At 35.2% G+C, this 20,835-nt stretch overlaps 1 protein-coding gene across 4 annotated transcripts in view; it reads left to right on the forward strand.

Annotated features, from left to right (window-relative positions):
* Positions 1–20,835, forward strand: part of gus (gustavus) — a 77,266-nt gene that overhangs the window by 23,498 nt on the left and 32,933 nt on the right. The window contains exon 1 of one of the 4 annotated variants that reach the window (XM_066297389.1): positions 14,585–14,601. The exons of 2 other annotated variants lie outside the window; for them this stretch is intronic. In XM_066297389.1, the coding sequence (XP_066153486.1) occupies positions 14,594–14,601 (8 nt within the window). In that variant the 5' untranslated portion in view covers positions 14,585–14,593. Of the gene's footprint in view, positions 1–14,584; positions 14,602–20,152; positions 20,537–20,835 lie in introns of those variants that run through there. One more of the 4 variants, XM_066297385.1, reaches the window with a different exon arrangement.

Below are 20,835 nucleotides of genomic sequence, written 5' to 3' on the forward strand. Positions count from 1 at the left end.
CCTTTAAGCTGAATTTGTTTCTGGCAGAAATATGACAAATATTTGATGTTACCCGTTTCAGTTATTGGTAGGTAATTTGGCTCTGCATTCGTAGTACTGTTATTAGGCTGTAACCTTACAGAAAAATTCCGTGCCTAAGATCGAATCTTAGAACTGTGTTCCCAGACTCCCTATAAACGAGGTAGATTTGTTCTATTATGCTTCCACATCTGAACCTAACCTATTGGCTAATTTTTCTAGTGCGAGGTTGATAGATGTACGATATTCCAGAAACACCGTTAAGGAAGTGAATTTTTTCCGTTTTGCGTCTACTCGTTTAACCCTTGAAGCCTAACAGCTCATATGTCTACCTCAATAAGATGATATAATCTAGAATCATAAAAAAATGTCGGCTCTTTTTGTTCTTCTTTCTGCTTGAAGTTCTGTGATATTAGTGATCCTTTTTCATCTCTCCCTAATTGCACCTCCATGTAGTAGTTTTCAGCTCTTTCAGGGTAATTACGATTTTTTTTTGTTTACTCTATATCATAACTACAGGAGCCAGAATTCCCATTAGAGAAGTTGATTGTTTCTTTTTTAGAATTTTTTTTATTGATGATTACTCTCACTCTCTTTGCTAGTCTTAAGTTTTTTTTGTTTGTGCGAGGTTGACCTTTTGCTAAAGTCTAGGTGACCAAGGTGTCCATGCTTACTGAACAAGGGACCGCATATCGGTTTTTATTAAATAAAATATACTTTTTTATTAATTGTTCTGTGGCGACGATACAAGTACCGTTTCATTTAATTCTGTGGCCATTAGGTTGACGCATATTTGATCTATGGAATACTCTGTTGTGAGGTTAAATGTGTTTTGGTGCTTTTCGTTTCTTTTCTTTAAGGGTCTGGAGGTTTGGCCAATAGAAAATTCGTCACATCCGTAAGGCATTTTTTATGCTACATTTTTATATATTCATTTTCGTTTTGTGATTTTGTGTTCGTAAGTAGTTTGAACGTAATGTTTACTAAAATAAAAGAAAAAAATTAATAATCCGCCTCAAATGTTGCTTGGTAGGTATAATTTTTAATTTTTTTAAAATAATTTACTTCTGCTTCTGTTTATTGGTCTTGAGCTATGCTGATCCTGCTGTTCTTCGTCTGAATCCAAGAATATCTCATCAACTACAAATTTCATACACTGACTTACACATTTAAATACTTTTCCATCCTCTTTTATTTTATCGGCATTTTTGCGTTTCTATTATGATTTTATCGATGCAGTGCCATATTCCTCTCTTTTATCTAATAATTTTTTTCGCAAATTTATTATAAACAAAAAATTTAAGTTTTCCGAGACGATAACATGCAATGCACGACTATAATAGAACTTATTGTCACATTTATATTCATTTAATTGTCCCCAGGCATTTACAAAACATGCTCATTTCCATCGACCTAACGCAACTAGTTTAAGTAATACTTGTTGTTGTCGAGTTGGTTATTACATTACCTACTTAAGTACATAAATTCACTTTTTTAGATACTTGGATTGTCCCACATTTCGTTAAAGGTCGAGCATATTTTAAGATTGAAAAATTATTCACTGTTATCGAAACACCTTCGACCTTTGTTCTGGTACATGTAAACACTTATTGTTATTTGAATTTCCACCCCATATACCAATGTCAAAATGGCACTTTTCACAAAAATGCCTAGTTATTTGATACCATTTATCGATTTAGAGGGGTCCATTGTGATGGTGTGTTGGCCAGACAACACTCTATTGAACGAAGGGCTTTTATACAGTCTGTCGATAGACGCGACATACAGGATGTATCGAATCTGCACCTGCTTTTGATCATTTATGGGATGCGCATATAATGATCCATCTGCACAAACATAGTCCTTGATGGGTTCATTGGCCCTCTAGGGTAGGGCATTTATCAGTTTATTGTACTAGTGTTCCTAATTTAGGCATGAAATTTCCTTATCAAACACCCTGTATACGTTGTTGAATGAGACCGTTCGCATTTGTAGTGCCAACAACAAATAGCAATAAGAAAGCCACCAGATTCAAGGTTGCGAGCACGCGCGTGAGTGTCACTGACCTTAAGATCTTTGATATTTTTTCGCTTTATAAATGGAATCGAAAAACGACCATCGAAGATGTGACGAGCATCTGTTTATGCGTATAAATAAATGAAGCACTTAGCAAATGTGTAGATCAGAGGAACTTACGGATTCAAGGCTGGTTAGGCCTTGAAGGGCTGTTATTTGTGCGTCACTAATTAAGGGGGTGGGGATATGTTTGCTCCAGTGGATGGCTACGAATTAATGGTAATATAGACTTATTCCAATTAATTTTTCATGGCTAAAAAGTAACACTTTTTATGTGTATACGGTCAAAGCGCGATTCGTAGCTTGCATGAAAAAATATAAATATTTGTGTTTTCGGCACTTCCAACGTTCATAAGTTGATCAAGAAAACGTGTTGCCTCAGACATAATTTAGTCACAAATGTCTAAATTAAGCTGCCGAATCGAGGTTTAGAAATTGGATTTTTGAAAGATCTTAATTTGTCTAGGAAATTTACTGCTCTTTGCCCGTTGCGCTCACGATGCCCTAAGCCATTCGAGATAGTCGATAATGAATAAAGGGCCTGCCCTATGATTGTGTGATGATGAATGTCTAAAAGTGAGTAGGATCTCCTCTTCTGGGGTTGCCGTCCACAACAACATATGTCCCCCTTTTTATCTACTAATCTTCTGACTCATGTCTTAATTTCTTCGGTAAAATGCAGACAAAGTAAAAGTTGTATCTTAAAGATTTTTGTAATAAGTGCCCAAAACGCGCTGTAACGTTAATTTTTATAAACACCACGGCGAGATTAATTGTGGACATTTTCCTTAAATTTCATCGGTTATTCGTTCAGGGAACGTTTCCATTTTTAACCGATATCTGACCTTACGAGCTAAATTAACCTGCAAGCTCCAGTTTCAGTAAAATTTTTACATAACCATTGGCCAAGAAATATCGAAGGGAAAGTCTCATGTCGTGGTACTTAATCTATTACTTTTGTTGTGACAATAATATTACCATAACAATACATTGCTTATATTAACATTATCGACATTTATATGTCTTGTCTGAATGTTGATTTTTGCATAATCTGTGATATCAAACTGTCTGACAAGTTGAGTGTCCCTGTTTTCGAGTTGAATCATTAGAATTATTTTATTTAGTGTCGTTAAGCCCTATGAAATCACATTGTTTACGCCCATTATTGTCACTTTATCCAGCTGTTAATTAATCAAAAACCAATTTTAATTATCACATTTTGATAAACAATATTGTATTGTAAAGCGCTGAAAATTCAGCCCTTTTGTTAAGAGTAATTACAGAGAACGGTTAATTGTAGACGAAATAAATCAATGGGTCATGCGGCCATATTGTTATGGTATTGTTCCATGACTTATTATTATTAAATATCGGTACCACGTTACGTAATGAACGGCAGCAATGCATATTGGAAAAATTTTCTCGATTGTTGAAAAAATATACTTCATAGAAAGTCAGCAGTACTGCATAACCGCGAGGTTCTCAATGGGTGTCAAGGGCATGCCTTATGCCATGCGTGGGATACTGGGTCATTCGAAAGGAATCAAAATGTCATTAAGAGCCGTGTACAATGACTGAAGGTACTTTCGTCAATGCGAAACGTGTGGAGAAATTCGCTTCCGCAAAGGCACAATGATCGATAGGGAATCGATATGGTTATTAGAGAAAGTTATGTTGGGTTGTAACGCGTAACTTATGATATTGCGCCAGAGAAAAAATATTTACAGTTTAGCATTGTTTTCGAACCTCTTGTTGAGCTTGGAATTTGGGTTGAAGCCCAACGTTGAAGTAGTCAATTATGCCAAGTGTCATCTTTAACAGGGACAACTGAAAAATGCTGTTTTGGTCAAGAAAATAATCACTTTATTTGTCGAAATTAAAATGAAAAAGCGAATTTTTTTAAGATGGATTTGATTTTGAAATGTGAGTCAAAGTCAATATAATGGAATAAAAAATTTATTAAAAAAATTTGCCTATTTTTGGACAAAATAGTATAAACAATAAAATTTCCAATAAAACTCCATGTATTCCATATGTTGGTTTTGATTGACATTTCGAAACGAACAATTTTCTTCAATTATCTGCTTTATTTGCGCTCAATACTGCTCTATTTGTCTGTAATAATCAACTGCAATCAATGGAATAACTGCAAAGCAAATTTGCTTATAAATTACAATTTTGTAATTTTATTATCTACTTTACGTTATATATTGGCAGATCCTGGCATGTTGGGGATATCCGAAAGGAATTGGTTTAATGTCTGATTTCTCCAGTCGACTACCTGGACACGAGAAGTTTTACTCCACAGAAGTGGACATCTACCAAATAATTACCGAAGAATTCCATTAATGTTGGTTCAATTTTATTAACAGAAGGTAGCCATATTTTAGTACCACAATGACGTCATTGTGTGGTTACAGATTTATTATAGGTCATTGATCGGTGAATGATGAAATGATGAAATCGGTACATATATGACATAAGAAGTTAAGGAAATTATAGTTAAAAATCTAAATCATACATCTAGGATCTGGAGCCATGAGAAAACCACCTGAAGGCACGGGATCTTTTTGAATCAATTTGCAATCTATGAAGAAATTAGAAGATCGAGATAAGAGTCGTGAGAAGTTATTACAAGTAGTTTTCAATATCTACATCGAAACTTTGAGAATCGTTAGGGAAGGATATTGACTGAACATGTGGAAATTTAAGAAACAAAATCTGCTGTATATCTTTCGTACTTTAATGTTTTATTTTTATCTTTTTAAAATGAGCAGATTTTGAACTATTCAGTGAAAACGTAAAGTTCGACGTTGCTGTCACTAATAGATCACTATCAGTCATGGATCAATCTTTGTTAATAAGTATGCCATACGTGAGGAGAATCCTGATAGAGGGCTCTGCTAGTATTGCTCATATAATAGAAGTCCAGCATGCTTTATATAATAGGGTAGGTATACCCTTAAAATGCTAGGGGGCAAAAGTGTAACACATGGAGATTTTTCTCCCCTTACTTGAACAGCTTATTGTTACTCACGTTTCATATGATGTTATTTTCGTATATTTTGTCGATGCAGCATCTCCTCCAATGCCTGGAAAGTGCCTATACCCACTTAGCTAAAACTATTAGATTTACGTTTCTTACAAGTGCGTATTTGAAGGTTTTTTCGATGCGTAAAAATACAACTAATTTGTTATATATATATTGCCAAGTAGTATTACAAGTCATTTCCATCTTCATTGCTACTTGCGTTTTTTACTAACCGTTTAAATTTCACGGTTTGATCAAATCAATTTTTTGAATTTAATTCTATTTTGAACGTGTACATAACTTTTTCGCATATTGAATTGTACTAAGTATTCAATTTAGTTATTATGCAATTAATTATGACTGTTCCATGAACATAAAACAAAAAGTTTAACTCAAAAGCCCCCTTTTGTTACATAACGTTTTCAATGATACAGTGTTTCAAGCTGACTACGGACACAATTAACAAACATGGCGATCCAATTTATTTAAAATTAATATGGGCAATGAAATAACATATTACATTATCACGAATAATTGAATATTACGAAAATTAATTACCTCGCTTCCCCAATGATCCTTAACCTAAAAATGTCTTATTGTGTGTCCCCCGTATATAAAAAAGGGTATTGTCTGAACTTAGCAGACCAGAAAATTTTAATGGCCTTCAAAGTGCATGCGCAAATTGAAAAGTCGGTTCGAAATTGTATTATGCATTTTAACAATAATTCTTTATGTGTAAATAAGTTTTCGTTGGAGGGTGTCCCTTTCACTTTATTATTAGCATTTTAACAGAAATTGTCCGAAAAACTCGTTCAATATTGAGCCGGCATTAAAATTGGACAGCGGGTGCTTTTTATTTGGGTATTGTTTAATTGAAACAATATTATGTAATTTAATTTGTTTTATTCGAAAAATAACATTTCAATTTGCACAACTAATAATTCGGCCTTGTTTTAGTTCGTTTATAAAATATTCATCGACATTTATTGGTGTACAAGCTTAGGAAAACAAATTTTGAAATTTATTTGCTATATTTATTTTTAATATAATTTGGATTTTGTGGTTTTAGTCGTCGTAATAACGAATGTAAATTTGTGGACTATTTGTCACATCTTCAAGTGTCGGGAAGTATTCCTTTTTTCCTCATCATTTTTCAATTACGTTCGGATTCTCTGCGAGAGGAGATTAATAGTATTTTTAGTGGATTTACTCCGGAAAAATCTTGAAATCAATTTTCGTCGAGTTGTTGAAGAGCTGTGTTTTCTGTATAAATTAATAACGGCATAGGATGCCTTTGATTTTTGCTGATATTAACAACTTGCTGGTATTGACAACAAGCAATCTTATAATGGATAGGTCTCGAGCTTCAAAGGGGACACAACTTGAAACACGGTAATTAATACATACTAGTAGGGATTATCTCCGACATGCAATACACACGTGACGTAATTTGAGACCAATAATCTTGACCCTTATTAACGGTTTTATATCTACCACTCGGTAGCTCCAACTTATTACTCATGTTATTATAAACAGTAAGGGCACAAGCTTGTAAATTCGAAAACGTAGGTTGCCTTTTCAGCTTCGTTGCCATAGTAACAGGCGCCATTGTATTTAAAACATATTGCTTCAATTCTGAAAAAAGTACAGCCCTGCCCCCAGATAATCCAGTACAATTGTTATTTTGCTGTTATTTTAATTAATCATGTATGTATGATATATTTGATTAATCATTGTACACTTCCCTGAATAAAATCTATTACACACTCACCTATGGCATCAAAACCTACTAATTGATGTCAAGTACAGCAGCATTGCGTTGCCGGTACTTCCATAAACAAATTTCAATTAAAAGTGTAATTCAATGTTGTTAAAGTAGAAAATGATACGTCCGCCCGAGTTTCATAATTGAGCTTTCGGTCCACTTTTATAATGGTGACGTAACGATAATATTAAAACATCTGCCGTCCGGTATTCGTTCGTCATTAACCAGTCTACGGATTCAAGATGGCGGAAAGATAAACCCTTAAACAATGTAATTTTTATAGACGGCATGTGGCCATATTGTGTGCGTCGGGTTCCGCGCGCGTTCCATTACCATGAGATGTTAGTTTTCGATAGGTATTACAGTCATACCAGAGTTGGGCGATAAGTTCCTCTGATGGCATAATTCTACATTTTTAATTGTAGGGTTTAGCACTCTTGGATATTAAAATTATTAACAACTACTTAAATAGGGAGTGTTTCATTGAGACAGATGTTGTCGTTCCGGTATATAACGGCTTTTCTCCATTTTTGGTGCGAAATTTCGCCTAAAATGAGCAATGATTATTAACAAGTTTGCACGTTGTGTTAACAGCAATTTGACGTAACAGCGGCGCCACTGTCGCTTATTTGAAAGAATTAAGTCCGAGTTGCAATAAGCGCGATTTCAATATTGGGCCAAGGTGCCGGGCTAAGGTTAAACCCAACATGGCCGTCGCAGACTTGTGAAACTGTTCCGCAGGATTGTTAAAATTCGTTTCAATGAAACGAGTTGGTTCGGTTTATAGGAATAACCATGCAATTTTGTGAAAATGGAAATTGCGCCTCATTTAAGAAAAAAATCAATAAATATTAAAAAAAAACAGGCAGATTTTTGGTGTACTTTTTGCTTTCTATGTCTCTAGGTCTGCGTTGCGCACAAAAAATACTTATTTCCAGGTAAAACTTTAATATGCTCACACACAGTCTCAAGCATCACGAAGAATGATTTATTATGAGCATTACAGTTTGTAAGTTAGCTTCGGCACGAATAATGTAAAATTATGTTAAAGCATGTGGCGCTGATTTTTTTCTTTATTACTTTGCCGCTATATTTGGAAAGTAGGGCATTAGGGTGGAGGTCTGCTATTATGCATATTAATAAGTGTAAAACCTTTCTTGAAAGCTTTTTTGCCTTTAACGAACGTTAAAGTCTCGTTTGGTCAGCAATTAAGCATAGTTGGAAAGAAAAGGAAACGGAAAAGGAACCCTGTTGACTCTTTAAGATAGGATTATGCTTGAGATATTCTAAAAATTCCTCAAAAAAAATCAAAAGTTGGCAAGTTTCAAGTGAATTTTGTAAACTTGGCGTATATTGATGAATTTTGCAATCTTCCCATAGAAGCCAATTGACGATATGATATGTAGAATACTTACTCACTAACCAGTTCGAGTACGAAAAAAGTTGAAACTGATCTATAAAGTTAACTGGCATACGAGAAAGAGAATAGTATGAGCTTTGGAGTTGAATATACATATAATTTTCATTGAAACACACCGTCAATTTTATGTGAAATAAACCTTATGGCTCTAATACTTTTATTTCCCATGGTGAACTTAATGTAATCAATAAGGAAAAACAGGATTTAATGTGGGAATCAACATTTAAGGGCTGCATATGGTGCCTTACACTTATATGATTTAGGATTGCCTCACATGGTTAACGAGCTATATGACTCATATCAAACATACCTTGATATAGCTTTCTGAAGCCGGTAACGGAAATATCTAACTGTGAATCAATAATAAAACCTGAAACTCACATCGAGCGACTTTTTGGTCATTAGTATCCACCAAATGCCCATGGCCAGACCACGCAAAGAATCTGCTGACCTCTTTCGATCTCTGCTGATTTCAAAATAAATCACGTAGCTCGCCTTTGGGGAACAGGGCACTATCCTAACTGCGTTAATTAACCAATAAAGGGCTAACCTGATGCACTTATAGAAGTAGTACGAAACGGGCCTTAAAAAAATGATTATCTATATCATTTACGTGTATACATTGCCGTGATCTACTAAAGTGATTTAAGGGGGTGACAATCGTTTGCCTGTCGCAAAGGCAACAAAAATGTTGTGAAAGATTATCGGAAAAAATAATGAAATTCACACTTTTATCAAATTCAAATAGGTAAGAGATAATCCACGAGCGCCTTTTCATTTTTTTTTTGTCACATTTTCAGTGATTAATGAGTTAATAATTACCAACATGCAAATTTGGCCATCCTGGTACCGACAAGCCGTTACAAAACATTGCATAAGTCAATTTATATCTATTTTATGGCTAATAATCATTATTCGAATTAAATCCTTGTTTCTATAACAAGTCTCTGTAAAGCAATCCATAGAATAACGGGAAATAGCTGAATCGAAAACACCTGAAATTTATCTTGGCGAAAGAGCAGCAGTACAACTAAACATTCCAAAGTTTAAAGTTCCGAGTTTCTTTAAAGTTTCAAATAGCAATTGAAGATGTTTTCCTGGAAGTTCTGCATATTTTCCTGCGAGTTACACAATTTCAATGCTGCCATTAGAAGAGCGATTTAGAGTTTGTATTCAGGGTGCAATAAGTCTGAATTGAGTCAAGTTTCGTACCCCTTTGAGCTATTGAGGAAGTGAGGAAGTTAGTAGATAGTTAATTACTATTATTCATAAGTTCTTATGTATCTATTTGGTTAGTGAACCCTGTATGGGAACCTTGCGGCGTATACCTACCTATCTCTGGGTATCAAAGCGAAAGTAAATTTCTTACATAGCAAACTACGCCCATAGATATAATTTATTAATTAGCATTTTTCAATTGTGCATATTGAATTGCCGATTTCGGTAAACATTACACGCTTGTTACCAATAACTTACGGCACGAGCGTTTACTGTGTTACCTTATAATTAACCACAGAGCGTTAGAACGCTCGGTATAGGTAGTTATCTATGGCCTATTAGTTTTCAGACATTTAAAAGTAGAGAATTTAGGTCTAGAACAAGACAGTTATTGTGTTGCAGCCATTTCGGAATAATTTTAGCCCACATTTGCGGCACTCGGCTCAAGGTTCGATTGCAATAATTTTCGACATTTTTGTGAAAGTATATCAAACGGACTTAGATATGTATTACCTATATACTGTGACATTTACTGAATTTTTCATATCAGTTGACCGCCGGCTAACATTCTCTGGCGCTCGCGAATTTTTCTTAGCCAGGGAAAAACGACGCCGTTTGCCTTGACCAATGGAAAAATCCGGGGGGAAACCCATTGACGGAAATTAGAAAGGGATTTTTAGCGATAAAGAGAAAGGAATTATACTACTAAGATTAATTTGTTAAGAAATATGTGGGATGGTTCAGTAATTGTAACCCAATATGTCTAGGACATATTATACAGGGTGTTTTTGGCTAAGTGCCCGTTTAGCGTAGAAGCATTTATAGAAACGCCAAAGCTAAAAGATCACAATTGGGTATGCAGCCATGTGATCTGAAGATCTATTGATTAAAAATATTTGCAAAATGCCGACACCTCCGAAAGGGCCGAAAATGAATAACCAATTTGTTATTTTATATGGAATGACCATGTTTTTTTATTTTTTTATAATTCCATGTCGTATTTCATGTCAATTTCATGTAACATGCTGGTAACGTAAAATGTCAACTTTCAGATACAACCATAGATATTTTATGTCAAAATTGGCAAAAATCTTCTGTGTGAAAAAATGTACTATAGTGGAACTAACAAAGGTCGCACAACAAAATTTTGCCAGTAGAAAATCAGAACATTGCCCTTCATTCTTCTCAATTTCAGTTTTGACAGCTATCTACAGGGTGCAAAATAAATTAAACGAGGCCAACACAAAAATGCTAAAAAGTAATTTTCTTCAAATGGGACACCCCATATTTAGCTACATGGGTTAAAAAGCTATTTCATTTCCATTCGATCATGCAACATTTTTCTATTCTTACATCAGAATTGTTTTGATTTATTTGACTTTGAAATTTAAAAATAAAAGAAATATATTTTCAAAACATATAATAATATATAACGAAAACCTAGTTAGTTGCTTGGCCCTGCAACATTCCTAACTATATGTTAAAAAAATTGTTGTTAACAATTGTTATCAATTTTCGTAACTTTCGGAAGTGCCGCCATTTTGCAAATATTTTCAATCAACAGATTTTGTAATCAAAAGGCTGAATACCAAATTGTGATTTACTAGCTTTCGCGGTTCTCTAAACAACTCTAATGGGCACTCGGTTAAAGAGATCCTCTGTTTGGCCAGGTATAGGCTAGCATAAACATTATTATACTGTTTAATTTCGTATAGCGAACAAGACTCAATTTACGTCTGTAGAGCGAGGATGCTAATTCTAACAGCTTTTAGCCGGTCTTAAATATTTTATTAGCCACAGTGGTTTTAGTTAGAGAAAGGAGATATGATATCATAAACTAAACGGAATTAAAGATTTGAAACAATCAAATGAAGTTAATCTGATGCTGAGTGTAATTGGCGAAGAATAGGAAGATTAAGTTTTTTATTTTTCTTAAATACGTCGCAGTTTAGGAGCAAATTTTCATTTTGGTACGATACAATGCAATTTTACACTATCGGAATCAGGCAAGTTTGTAACATTAAAATTCCTTTGCCTCGCACTGAAAAAACCTTCCGCAAGTTTTCTAACATGTTCATATATTACTTGAAATTTTCCGCAATTTCGCGTATCTCTTATTTTCTTTTATATTCGCACGTTTTTTCACTTATGTACATTTCCAGCATACTTTCTTAACTCGTTCGCCCAATTTCCATTATTTGCTCACCGTCGTTCGCATTGTCGAACTTTAACCTGTTTTTAATAATTGAATAATATACAGAGGACTCTATTGAGCAAAACTTTACCGACAAAAAGAAAATTTGGTAAAAAAACCCTGTATATCGATGACCAATGCAGGTCAACCCATCTTACATGTACGGTACATACTCTACCGCCTTGGGGGGTATGTACGTATGCCTCTGAATCGTCCTGTATAATTGAAGTTTATTACTAGGGCATCGATATGCACCAGGCGGGAATTCGCGCAAGTTTCTTTTAACGCGAAAAGAAGAAAGTTAAACTTGACCATTCCTTGACCTGTTTTCCAAAACGTTAGAGCTGTTTTCCGTTATTCGCTCACACACCGTTTCATATGAGGGCAAATCTATCCTACGATATTCCTAGGAGAAGCTCTACAAAACACCATTACCATAATGCTTAATGTCTAAGCTCATTTGAAAAGGGCTCGTCATTTGAAAATACTAGAAACCGGTTTTGAAGGTTTCGTGGTTCATGGGAATGTCCTTAAAAAGTTAAAGGGTTACGAAGGGGCCACCAGAAGACGATTATTACGACGGTGTACGTTCCTACGTGGGTTTTATACTATACACCGCAGAGCGAAAAGAATCTACCTGTGCGGAGGTAACATCGACTTAATAATGAGAAAAAAATCCGATGGTTGATGGTCTGAAACAAGATATTTTTGTCTGGGAGAGTTTAAAAAATTATGAGGCACCATTAATATTGCTCAAGATAGAGACGCACCCCTGCAAATCGCACTTTGAGTCTGATGTGGTTCTTAAATTTTCATGTATATGGTTGTTGCGGCCATTAAATTTCAAACTTTAAGTACTTACTGGGTAATGTAATTGGCAGTAAATTGTAGGTCATCTAAATGTTCCTTCTACTTGACATTTTAGCTAAGTTAGAATGTTTTTACCTCAAATGTTACAGACCTTTTGGTTTTGGCGTTATTTATTAACCCAATCTATTATCCATTAGCTAATTACAAGTTCAAAATCCTTAATATAGCTATGCATTGCAACACTCATAAGGAAGGAAAGCCTGAGCTACTTTAGCATTTTCTGCGGGATCCCTTTCCTTTATATATAGAAAAGACCTTTTTGGCCTGTTATTTGTCCTCACGTCCCACGATACGAAAAACCTTTCTAAATAAAAATTTATGTGCCAATCAAGTTCGTCCTTTTCCTTTTTGTCCCCTTGATAATACCTGTACACCATCTGCTTTTACCTAGAAAATACTATTGGAGTCCCCCAGTGGCAACGAGACTTTCTTAGTAAAAAAAAACAGAACTAATTTTTTGCAAACTATCCAAAAAATGTCATTTTTACAGCATATACAGGTTTTCAAACTATTGCTTTGCCGCAGCAGTAACAATTAATTTCCTTACAATAACAATGACCCACTTTTCCACAGCCTTAAAGTAGATAGTAAATAATTGTCCATGAATAAAGTCCAAAAACAATAACAGAATTGAAGTGGAAGACAATGGATGCTAAATAGAAAATTAGTGCCTACAATGCTTCTGTTTGCATTGAATTTATGATGCCTTTATTAAGGGGATTATGTCATCGACATTAGGAAAATAAGGAAATAAAAAATTGTGTCGAAAGATCAAGGAAAATTAGCATTTTAATTAATTGTTATTGATTTGAAATGTAGAATTAAGTATAAAGATTGATACTAATGAATCTCAAATAAATTTGTTTATTTAACTTAATTTGAAAGTGGCTTATGATACTTCACAAAACATCTCGAAAATATGCAAAATGGGAAAAAAATAATGTTGGAAAATAACTCGGAAAATATCAGCAAATCTGCAAAGCAACAGAGCTCGCAGAACTAGTGACTCGTTTATCTTCTAAACTTGATACCCCTTTCCTATAGTTGGAAATTTTAGTTAATTCGATTAGGCCCATGGAGTGTCCGAAAAGTTTGGACCTTCAAAAAAAGGGGCCTTTCCATATTGATACATGCTTTTTGCAATTCCAAAAAGAAATTATATATTTGATATTTGGTTCTGCTGTTTTCGAGTTATTTGCGTTTAGAAATCATGATTTTGCCATTTAATCTGCAGAAACGAATCGCGGTTACTATGATTACGTGTTATTAAATGTTATAATCACGATTTACAAATGTAATTAATTTTAAAATATTTAATCATTTAATCGGTGGAGGAACTGAATCACAGTTACCATGATTACCGTATTGTAACAATGTTATGTTCACGATTTATAAATGCAAATAAATCGGAAATAGCTGAGGCCAACACACTATGCGGGGCGTTCCAAGAAGTTTGTGCCAAATTTAGGGAGGTTGTAGGGGACGTTCTGGTCAACAATTTTTGTATAAAAACCCAAGTCCAAAGCGAAACCTTTTGACTTGAGTGTCATTTGTGTTCAAACGAGTGATGCCAACCAGTGGACACCAAAAAACTTCGATATTTAAGTAATTTTTACTAAATATATGGCAACAAAAACGATAATGAAAGGTCAAAATGATGACACCGGACGTGGTTCCATAAATTAGTCCTTTAAATCAGTGAGTTCAGCACCAAAAATTAGATATTTCATTATATTGTAACAATTATAACCACCACAATAGACACTGAAAGAAATTTTACAGCGATAAGTCTAGATCAGTACTATTCCAGATCAGAAAAAAGGTACTCGGGCACTACGGGTACTCGTACTTTTTTCATCCTAAATTGCGTTCATGCGTTTTGCCTTAAACCCGAACGATACTTTTCAATACACTTGTTATATCACATATGATTAATTAGTGTCCATTTGTTTCAGGTAAGAGTCCAGTTTCAATTAAACAACCAACATTTTTACTAGAAGGATGCCTGCGTAAGTACGTTAAAATCTTCCCTATTACTCTTGTTAATTAACGGCTCTGCAAGAAAACGGTGAAGGTGCTCCATAATTAACCTTTTGCTACTTTCAAAATGAAACCAAAAAAGCGGTTAGTTCAGGTTAGTTTAGAAGAAATTAGAAAAACTTAACCAGATAGAAAAACTTTCATTATCTCGAAGCCATTTGCTGGTAGTTTCTTATCCTAGTGCTAATCCACTGGCAACTTTACTATCAGGAGCGATAGTTGCTCTATATGTATAATTTTCCTTACAATTCCCGGTAAATACCATCACTGAATATTGGGTCTGTTTCTATAAATGTAAACCCCGTAAGTTAGCCCGTGTAACTTGTCCGAAAAGTTTCCGAACAAATTTCTTACCAGTCTGAAAGATGGATGGTATGGATTCAATAAAGATCACTGTGAAGAAGCCGAGCTGAATTATTGTATATTTGTTGGGCAGCGAGTTTTGGAAGTTCGGACCTTAAATCTTATTAAATCTTAGATGTGATTCCAAATTTTGCAATGCTTTAAAACTTCGAGGAAATCAGCCAGAGCTGTGTAAAGAGCATCACGAATATTTTCTTACTCTAGTGTCTTTGTTCGATATGTAGCTTGATAAAGCAACTAAAACCGGATACGAGTGCATTCACTTCTTGTACTTATCACTCAGAGCAGTGTTTAAAAATTGCAAGATAGCATGAGAGAACGTCGCGTTGTCACACGAGGTATCACCATTGACCTACTGTGATATTCCCATCATAGTTCAGCACAAGCGACCCTCTTTTGCTCAGACAATACCCATATTAATCTATGGTGGTCCGTCCGATACCACACCCTGTATTCCATTTCTGAGCATAAACCGAAAACTAACTTTAGGTCGTTTACCTAAAGACTAGGGAAAGGGACAATCTTTAGGGTCGTCCCGAAACATAAGTTTGACGAGGGTAAAGCCGAAAACCTTTGTACAAAGTCGGGTAGAGATAGAGTTTTCGGGAAGTTGGCCCTGCAGTAGCCTTGGGAGATAGAGCCGACCTTATGGGGGATTTGGCCCTTAAAGGTCGAAATTCAAAATGATAACGCTACTTTAAGAGATTGGCTTTTAGGCCGTGTCCTCCCCGATAGAACTGTTTGATATTGGGATTTTTGTAGCCTTAAAATTTATTTATGACTAACTTGAATTATGCATGATTCATGCAATATTATTCCAATAAATAAACTGAATTGTCATCATGTGTTATTTCCCATGATGATATTAGAATAAATGTCTTTCACTGCTCTCCTTATATGAAATTTAAATAATGTGAACGGGGCTGGATCTTGAAAGGGGTGAAAGGGGTGGTTTTGCCTCCTTTGAAAAAGTCCTTTTGAAGCTCATTTGTGTAATGTGTACAGATATAGTAGAAATGGGAATTCGATCAAAGGTGAATTTCTAAGACGAGTCCTCGTAGGGATTTGTATTGAATCAACGGATGCACTCTGTAGGAAGTCTTATTTTGGTGAGCCCACTATTGTTATCGCCAAAACTGTGAGAGTTACTAAAAAGTTAATTGGACGAAATGTTTTCAGATATCTCAGGACTTGCACTATAGGTTTTGAGATCTTGGTGCAGAAACGTTGGTTGCTCAGATTCGTCTAATGTCTTCCAAGTCCACAATTGGCTTATCATAAGAAGAATTCGTAAACTTCGTGTAACTTTTCGATATGTCAACAGAATAACTTTCTCAAGCTAAATTTGACCCATTTTCCAAACTTGTCCCATTTTACAGGCAGTTTGCGTAAAATGGGAGAGGCAGAGGAATTTGAATTATCTATTAGCATCGACAATGTGCACTTTTCAGAGAAGGAAAAGAGCCCACAGCAGGGAATTACTATTCCCTGCTCACATATTTTATTCGTTACAATCACAGAACTTCTTGATGAATGGCATGAAAGACAGAAATATGAGAGGTGAAAAAAAAGTGCAATCGACAAGAGACTCGTAATTAATGGATAATTCACATATCTAAGCGCTGAACGTTAATTTAGAGCAATAAATGTTATACTAATTCCTTCAGCAACAGCTATTGAAATACAGAACTGAATGAATTTTGGACAGATACTGATATAAATAGTACATAAAGCAGGTAAAAGAAGAGTACAAAACTTGTTCTCAATTTTTTAAAAATTTACTTCTTCGCAATAAGGGACGTCAGGAACATAGTAAATTCATTTAGGACCGTGAAAAATTCCTAGAAACTTGAGATCACCAAGTCTGCAAATTTTATGAGAAGAATGGGGAGCAAATTTCTATAAGGCTTGAACATAGGCAAGCTGAGTATCAAGGATGTAGAAAACGTTGTTAATCATCAGGAATGAGCATATAGGCAAGGCGGTCCAACTGCAGGAATGCTTCAAGATTATTTTTTCACTTTGCAATCTGAGGGAGAATAGATTGTCAAAACGTAATTGAGACACTAAATTCCAAACATAGTTTTTCCAAATTACGAAACACCAACATGCTCAGTTATCATTTACAAGTTTCTTTAATAGATGTCTACTCATTTCAAGTAAAACTTTAGTATTTTAAATGTACGTTTTCGAATATGTTAATATTAAATTTAATAAATGATGCAGCTCCGACCCGTAATTTAGAAGATCATAATACCAGTCACATCTCCAAAAATGACCACATTTGTATTTTAAACAAGAAGTTCTTGGTTACCGAAATGCCTACAGGATATTAAACTTTAGACTTTTTGTAAGATTTCATTCCACACTTTCTCCAGGTTATTTACCATATCCAGTTAAGGTTTTAATCATACTTTACTCTTTAGAGTCTTCACCGATAGCTTTTAAAAATCACTCTACAAGGCTATAGTTCCCTGAAATCTAGGGGGCGATAGGTATTCGGGGTCAAGCCCCTTTTGGCACTGCCATTTTTTTTTTACAATACCCTGCGAACCACCTGAAATAGGATTTATTTCTTCAATTTAGATGTGCATGGATTTATTGAACACTTACGAACCTATTTTTAATTGGGTGGGTAAAAAGGGTCCGACCCTGAAAAAAAATATATTATTCTTCGAATTTAAAACTTATTTTAGGCAAAATCTGAAAATTTAACACTTTGTGTCTAGGTAACGAAGCACTTTTAGAATATTATTTACATAGCAAATTACTGATATTTTGCATACAAGGTTATTTACGTTATACGGCACAGAATATTGTGGCCAAAATGCGAGGCTATCAAAAAATGTTATTTTTTGAATATATGGGGATTTATGGTATTATGATTATTTTTGAAAATTATTTCCATATTATACAAGGCGTCCCAAAAGGTCTAAACTAGCGAAGTTCCATTTTTTAATAGAATCTCTTGTATATTATTGCATATTTGAATTCTCCGATCAAAATGAGTGTCTTCTTTAATAAGGTTTAAAATACCTATCACTTAATGTTTTTTAAACAATTTTAATTGTATCAAAATTAGATCTTGCCTTTTGCTTTAACAATTTTTGGAGATACGGGCAAACACAGTAGCGGCCAAACGTAGGCAAACAGAATTTTTCAATTAAATCATGCAAATCTTAATTGATGTTTCCTATGGATATATTTTACTTGTCGAAAAACACGTTATAAATGAAAAATGAAAAATCAAAACAAAAACAACACTTTCTTTAAAATTATATCAAAAATCAATAGGGATCTTTTCCAAGGCAATAATATTTGGTAAAACATCCATTATTGTGAATGACTGCCTGACATCGGCACGACATTAATCGTCACGACAGTCAATTTGTTTAATATTGCTGGATCAATATTTAGCCACTTCTCTTGTATTTCAGTAAACAGTTCATCGAAATTTGAATAATTCTTATCTCTCAATCCTTCAATCAACAATTTGCGACAGGTTTCCTATAGGATTCAGATCGGGCGACTCGAAAGGCTACTTCCGCGCTTTCCCTTCTTCAAGAAATCGTTTAACTAACTTTGAGGAATGTTTGGGGCGGTTGTTGTGTTGGAAATTGAATCTTAAGTGTAAATTGTCTTCAACATAAGTTAGCATAACATTTTGAAATATATTCCTCTACACAAATCTGACCATGATTCCATTCATTCTATATAGTGGGTCAATACCAAAACCGCTGAAACATCCCCATATCATTACCGATCCTCCTTCATGCTTAACCACGGGTCTGGTGTATTTAGGGTTTAATCGCTGACCGGTGGGACGTCTAATGTATTGAATGCCATCGGAATTAAACAAATTGAACTTGGATTCGTCGCTCAAGCAAACTCGTTTCCAATCCTGTTTGAGCCAATAAATATGTTGTCTAGCAAATTCCATTCGGGCCTTTCGATTTTTCTCGCTGAAAAGTGTTTTTTTCTTTGCTGGCCTACGCCCGAATAATTTATCTTTGACTAATCTTCGTCTAACAGTCCTTGAAGGCACAGAAACTCCGAGAAATTCAAGCTGAGATCGAATTATCTCAGAAGACCTGAATGGATTTTTCGAACTAATAGTCTTTCTCTTTTGCATATCTTTTTTATTCGGTTTCCTTGGTCGTCCAGCTTTTAGTTTCGAGTTAATTGATCCAATTCTTTGATATCTTTTTATTGTAGCCCAAATAGTGCCTTTTTTAACGTCGAACCTGCGGGCAATTTGCCCTTGCTGTTCACCCTCTCATTGAAAGCTTTAACAATTCGCTCTTTTAAATTAGTAGACACTTTTACGTCACGAAGCATGTTGTAGACTGTAAACCGAATGCAAATTCTACTAATATTTTTCTGATATTTTAAAAATTTAAAGTAAGTTTAACTGTTTTTACCACATCTATCTACTTTTAACCAAGTGAATTCCCAAGGTTTATTTTTTTATTGACAATAAAGTGACTTTATCAACTTTTGTTTATTATTTCTTACAATAACGTACATGCATAGGAAACAGATCAATTAACATATGCATAAATTAATTGAAAAATTCTGTTTGTCTATCCACTTTTGGACGCTACTGCGCTTCTTTTTGGTCTTAGACTATATGGTACGATGGTAGGATGACAATTGTCCGCTTCTGTGTAATCGGTTGTGTTGTTGAAGACTGCCATCCAAGTCTCCGTTTTATGTAGAAGTTGTAACAGATATGATTTTTAGATTTCTGGCGATGATTCAGTATACGTGGTGACAATGTGTTATTGTAATTGATGACATCCGAGAAATCGACAAATTTTATCCAACAGATTGTCATTTTATAATTAAATTTTATAATTAAAAAAAAACAATTTTCATTTTATGTGAATTTCGGACGACCTGTCGCCTGGACGGTCCTCGCCCACCTTGCTGCATTACTACTACGTTCACGGTTAGATCATTTACCTCCCGCATCACAATTGGTTTTGTTATTCTTTAATGTCGATATATGTACAAAACCCCGGCAAAAAATCAATTAGGCGCTTGCGGGAGCCTTTTCCCAGAGTGCATCGGGCAACATTGCGCATGAACAAGCGGCAACCGCGGAAAGCGTCGCGGCGTATCGAAATCCGCACACACACACACACAGGCACACACACATACACACACACATACACACACACATACACACACACACGTAGACACACAGCGAACGCAGCTTAAAGCTAAAGCTCTGACTTTCAGTGCGCTTTGCGGTAAGCGTACAGTCCAGTTCGTGGGGCTCTGGTTTCGCGTATTTCCCTTTGAACTTGCACTCCAGCTGTCTCTGTATCTTTCGTCGTTTCCGGTGTCCAGTGATTTTGACACTTAGTGACGCTTTTTTCGGATTTTTTTTTCAACCAAACGATGAGTTATAGGAATCATGTGGTCCAATGACGAGCCTGCATGGGAAGACAAGGAAAACTTAGGGCAGTTGTTTCAAGCATTGAAGGGAGCATTAGTGGGACAGTGGGGTACAATGAAATTTTGTTCATATGACTCGTAAGTGCCCAAATTTCCAATCATTTTGATGGTTCTGGTGGCTCTGGTTGCGAAAGGGACGCGGGATACGGTGCTGGGAGCGTGTGTGGTATAGCGTGCTTTCCCAACATATATTTATTAGTGTTGCCCCTATTGTTTCAATACAATACGTTATTGTTTGTCAATGAAATTCGTACTTCCTATTGTTTTGCGATAATTACGGCCCATGTCAGTCGGTCATTAAACGCGATGGTTTTATGTTTTTAATTGCTTCATTGGGGAGAGTCTGATGGTTTCCAGCCAGACTCTGGTCGTTAGCC

This window comes from Euwallacea fornicatus, chromosome 28 (assembly GCF_040115645.1).
Source record: "Euwallacea fornicatus isolate EFF26 chromosome 28, ASM4011564v1, whole genome shotgun sequence".
In the NCBI taxonomy this organism is placed as follows: domain Eukaryota; kingdom Metazoa; phylum Arthropoda; class Insecta; order Coleoptera; family Curculionidae; genus Euwallacea; species Euwallacea fornicatus.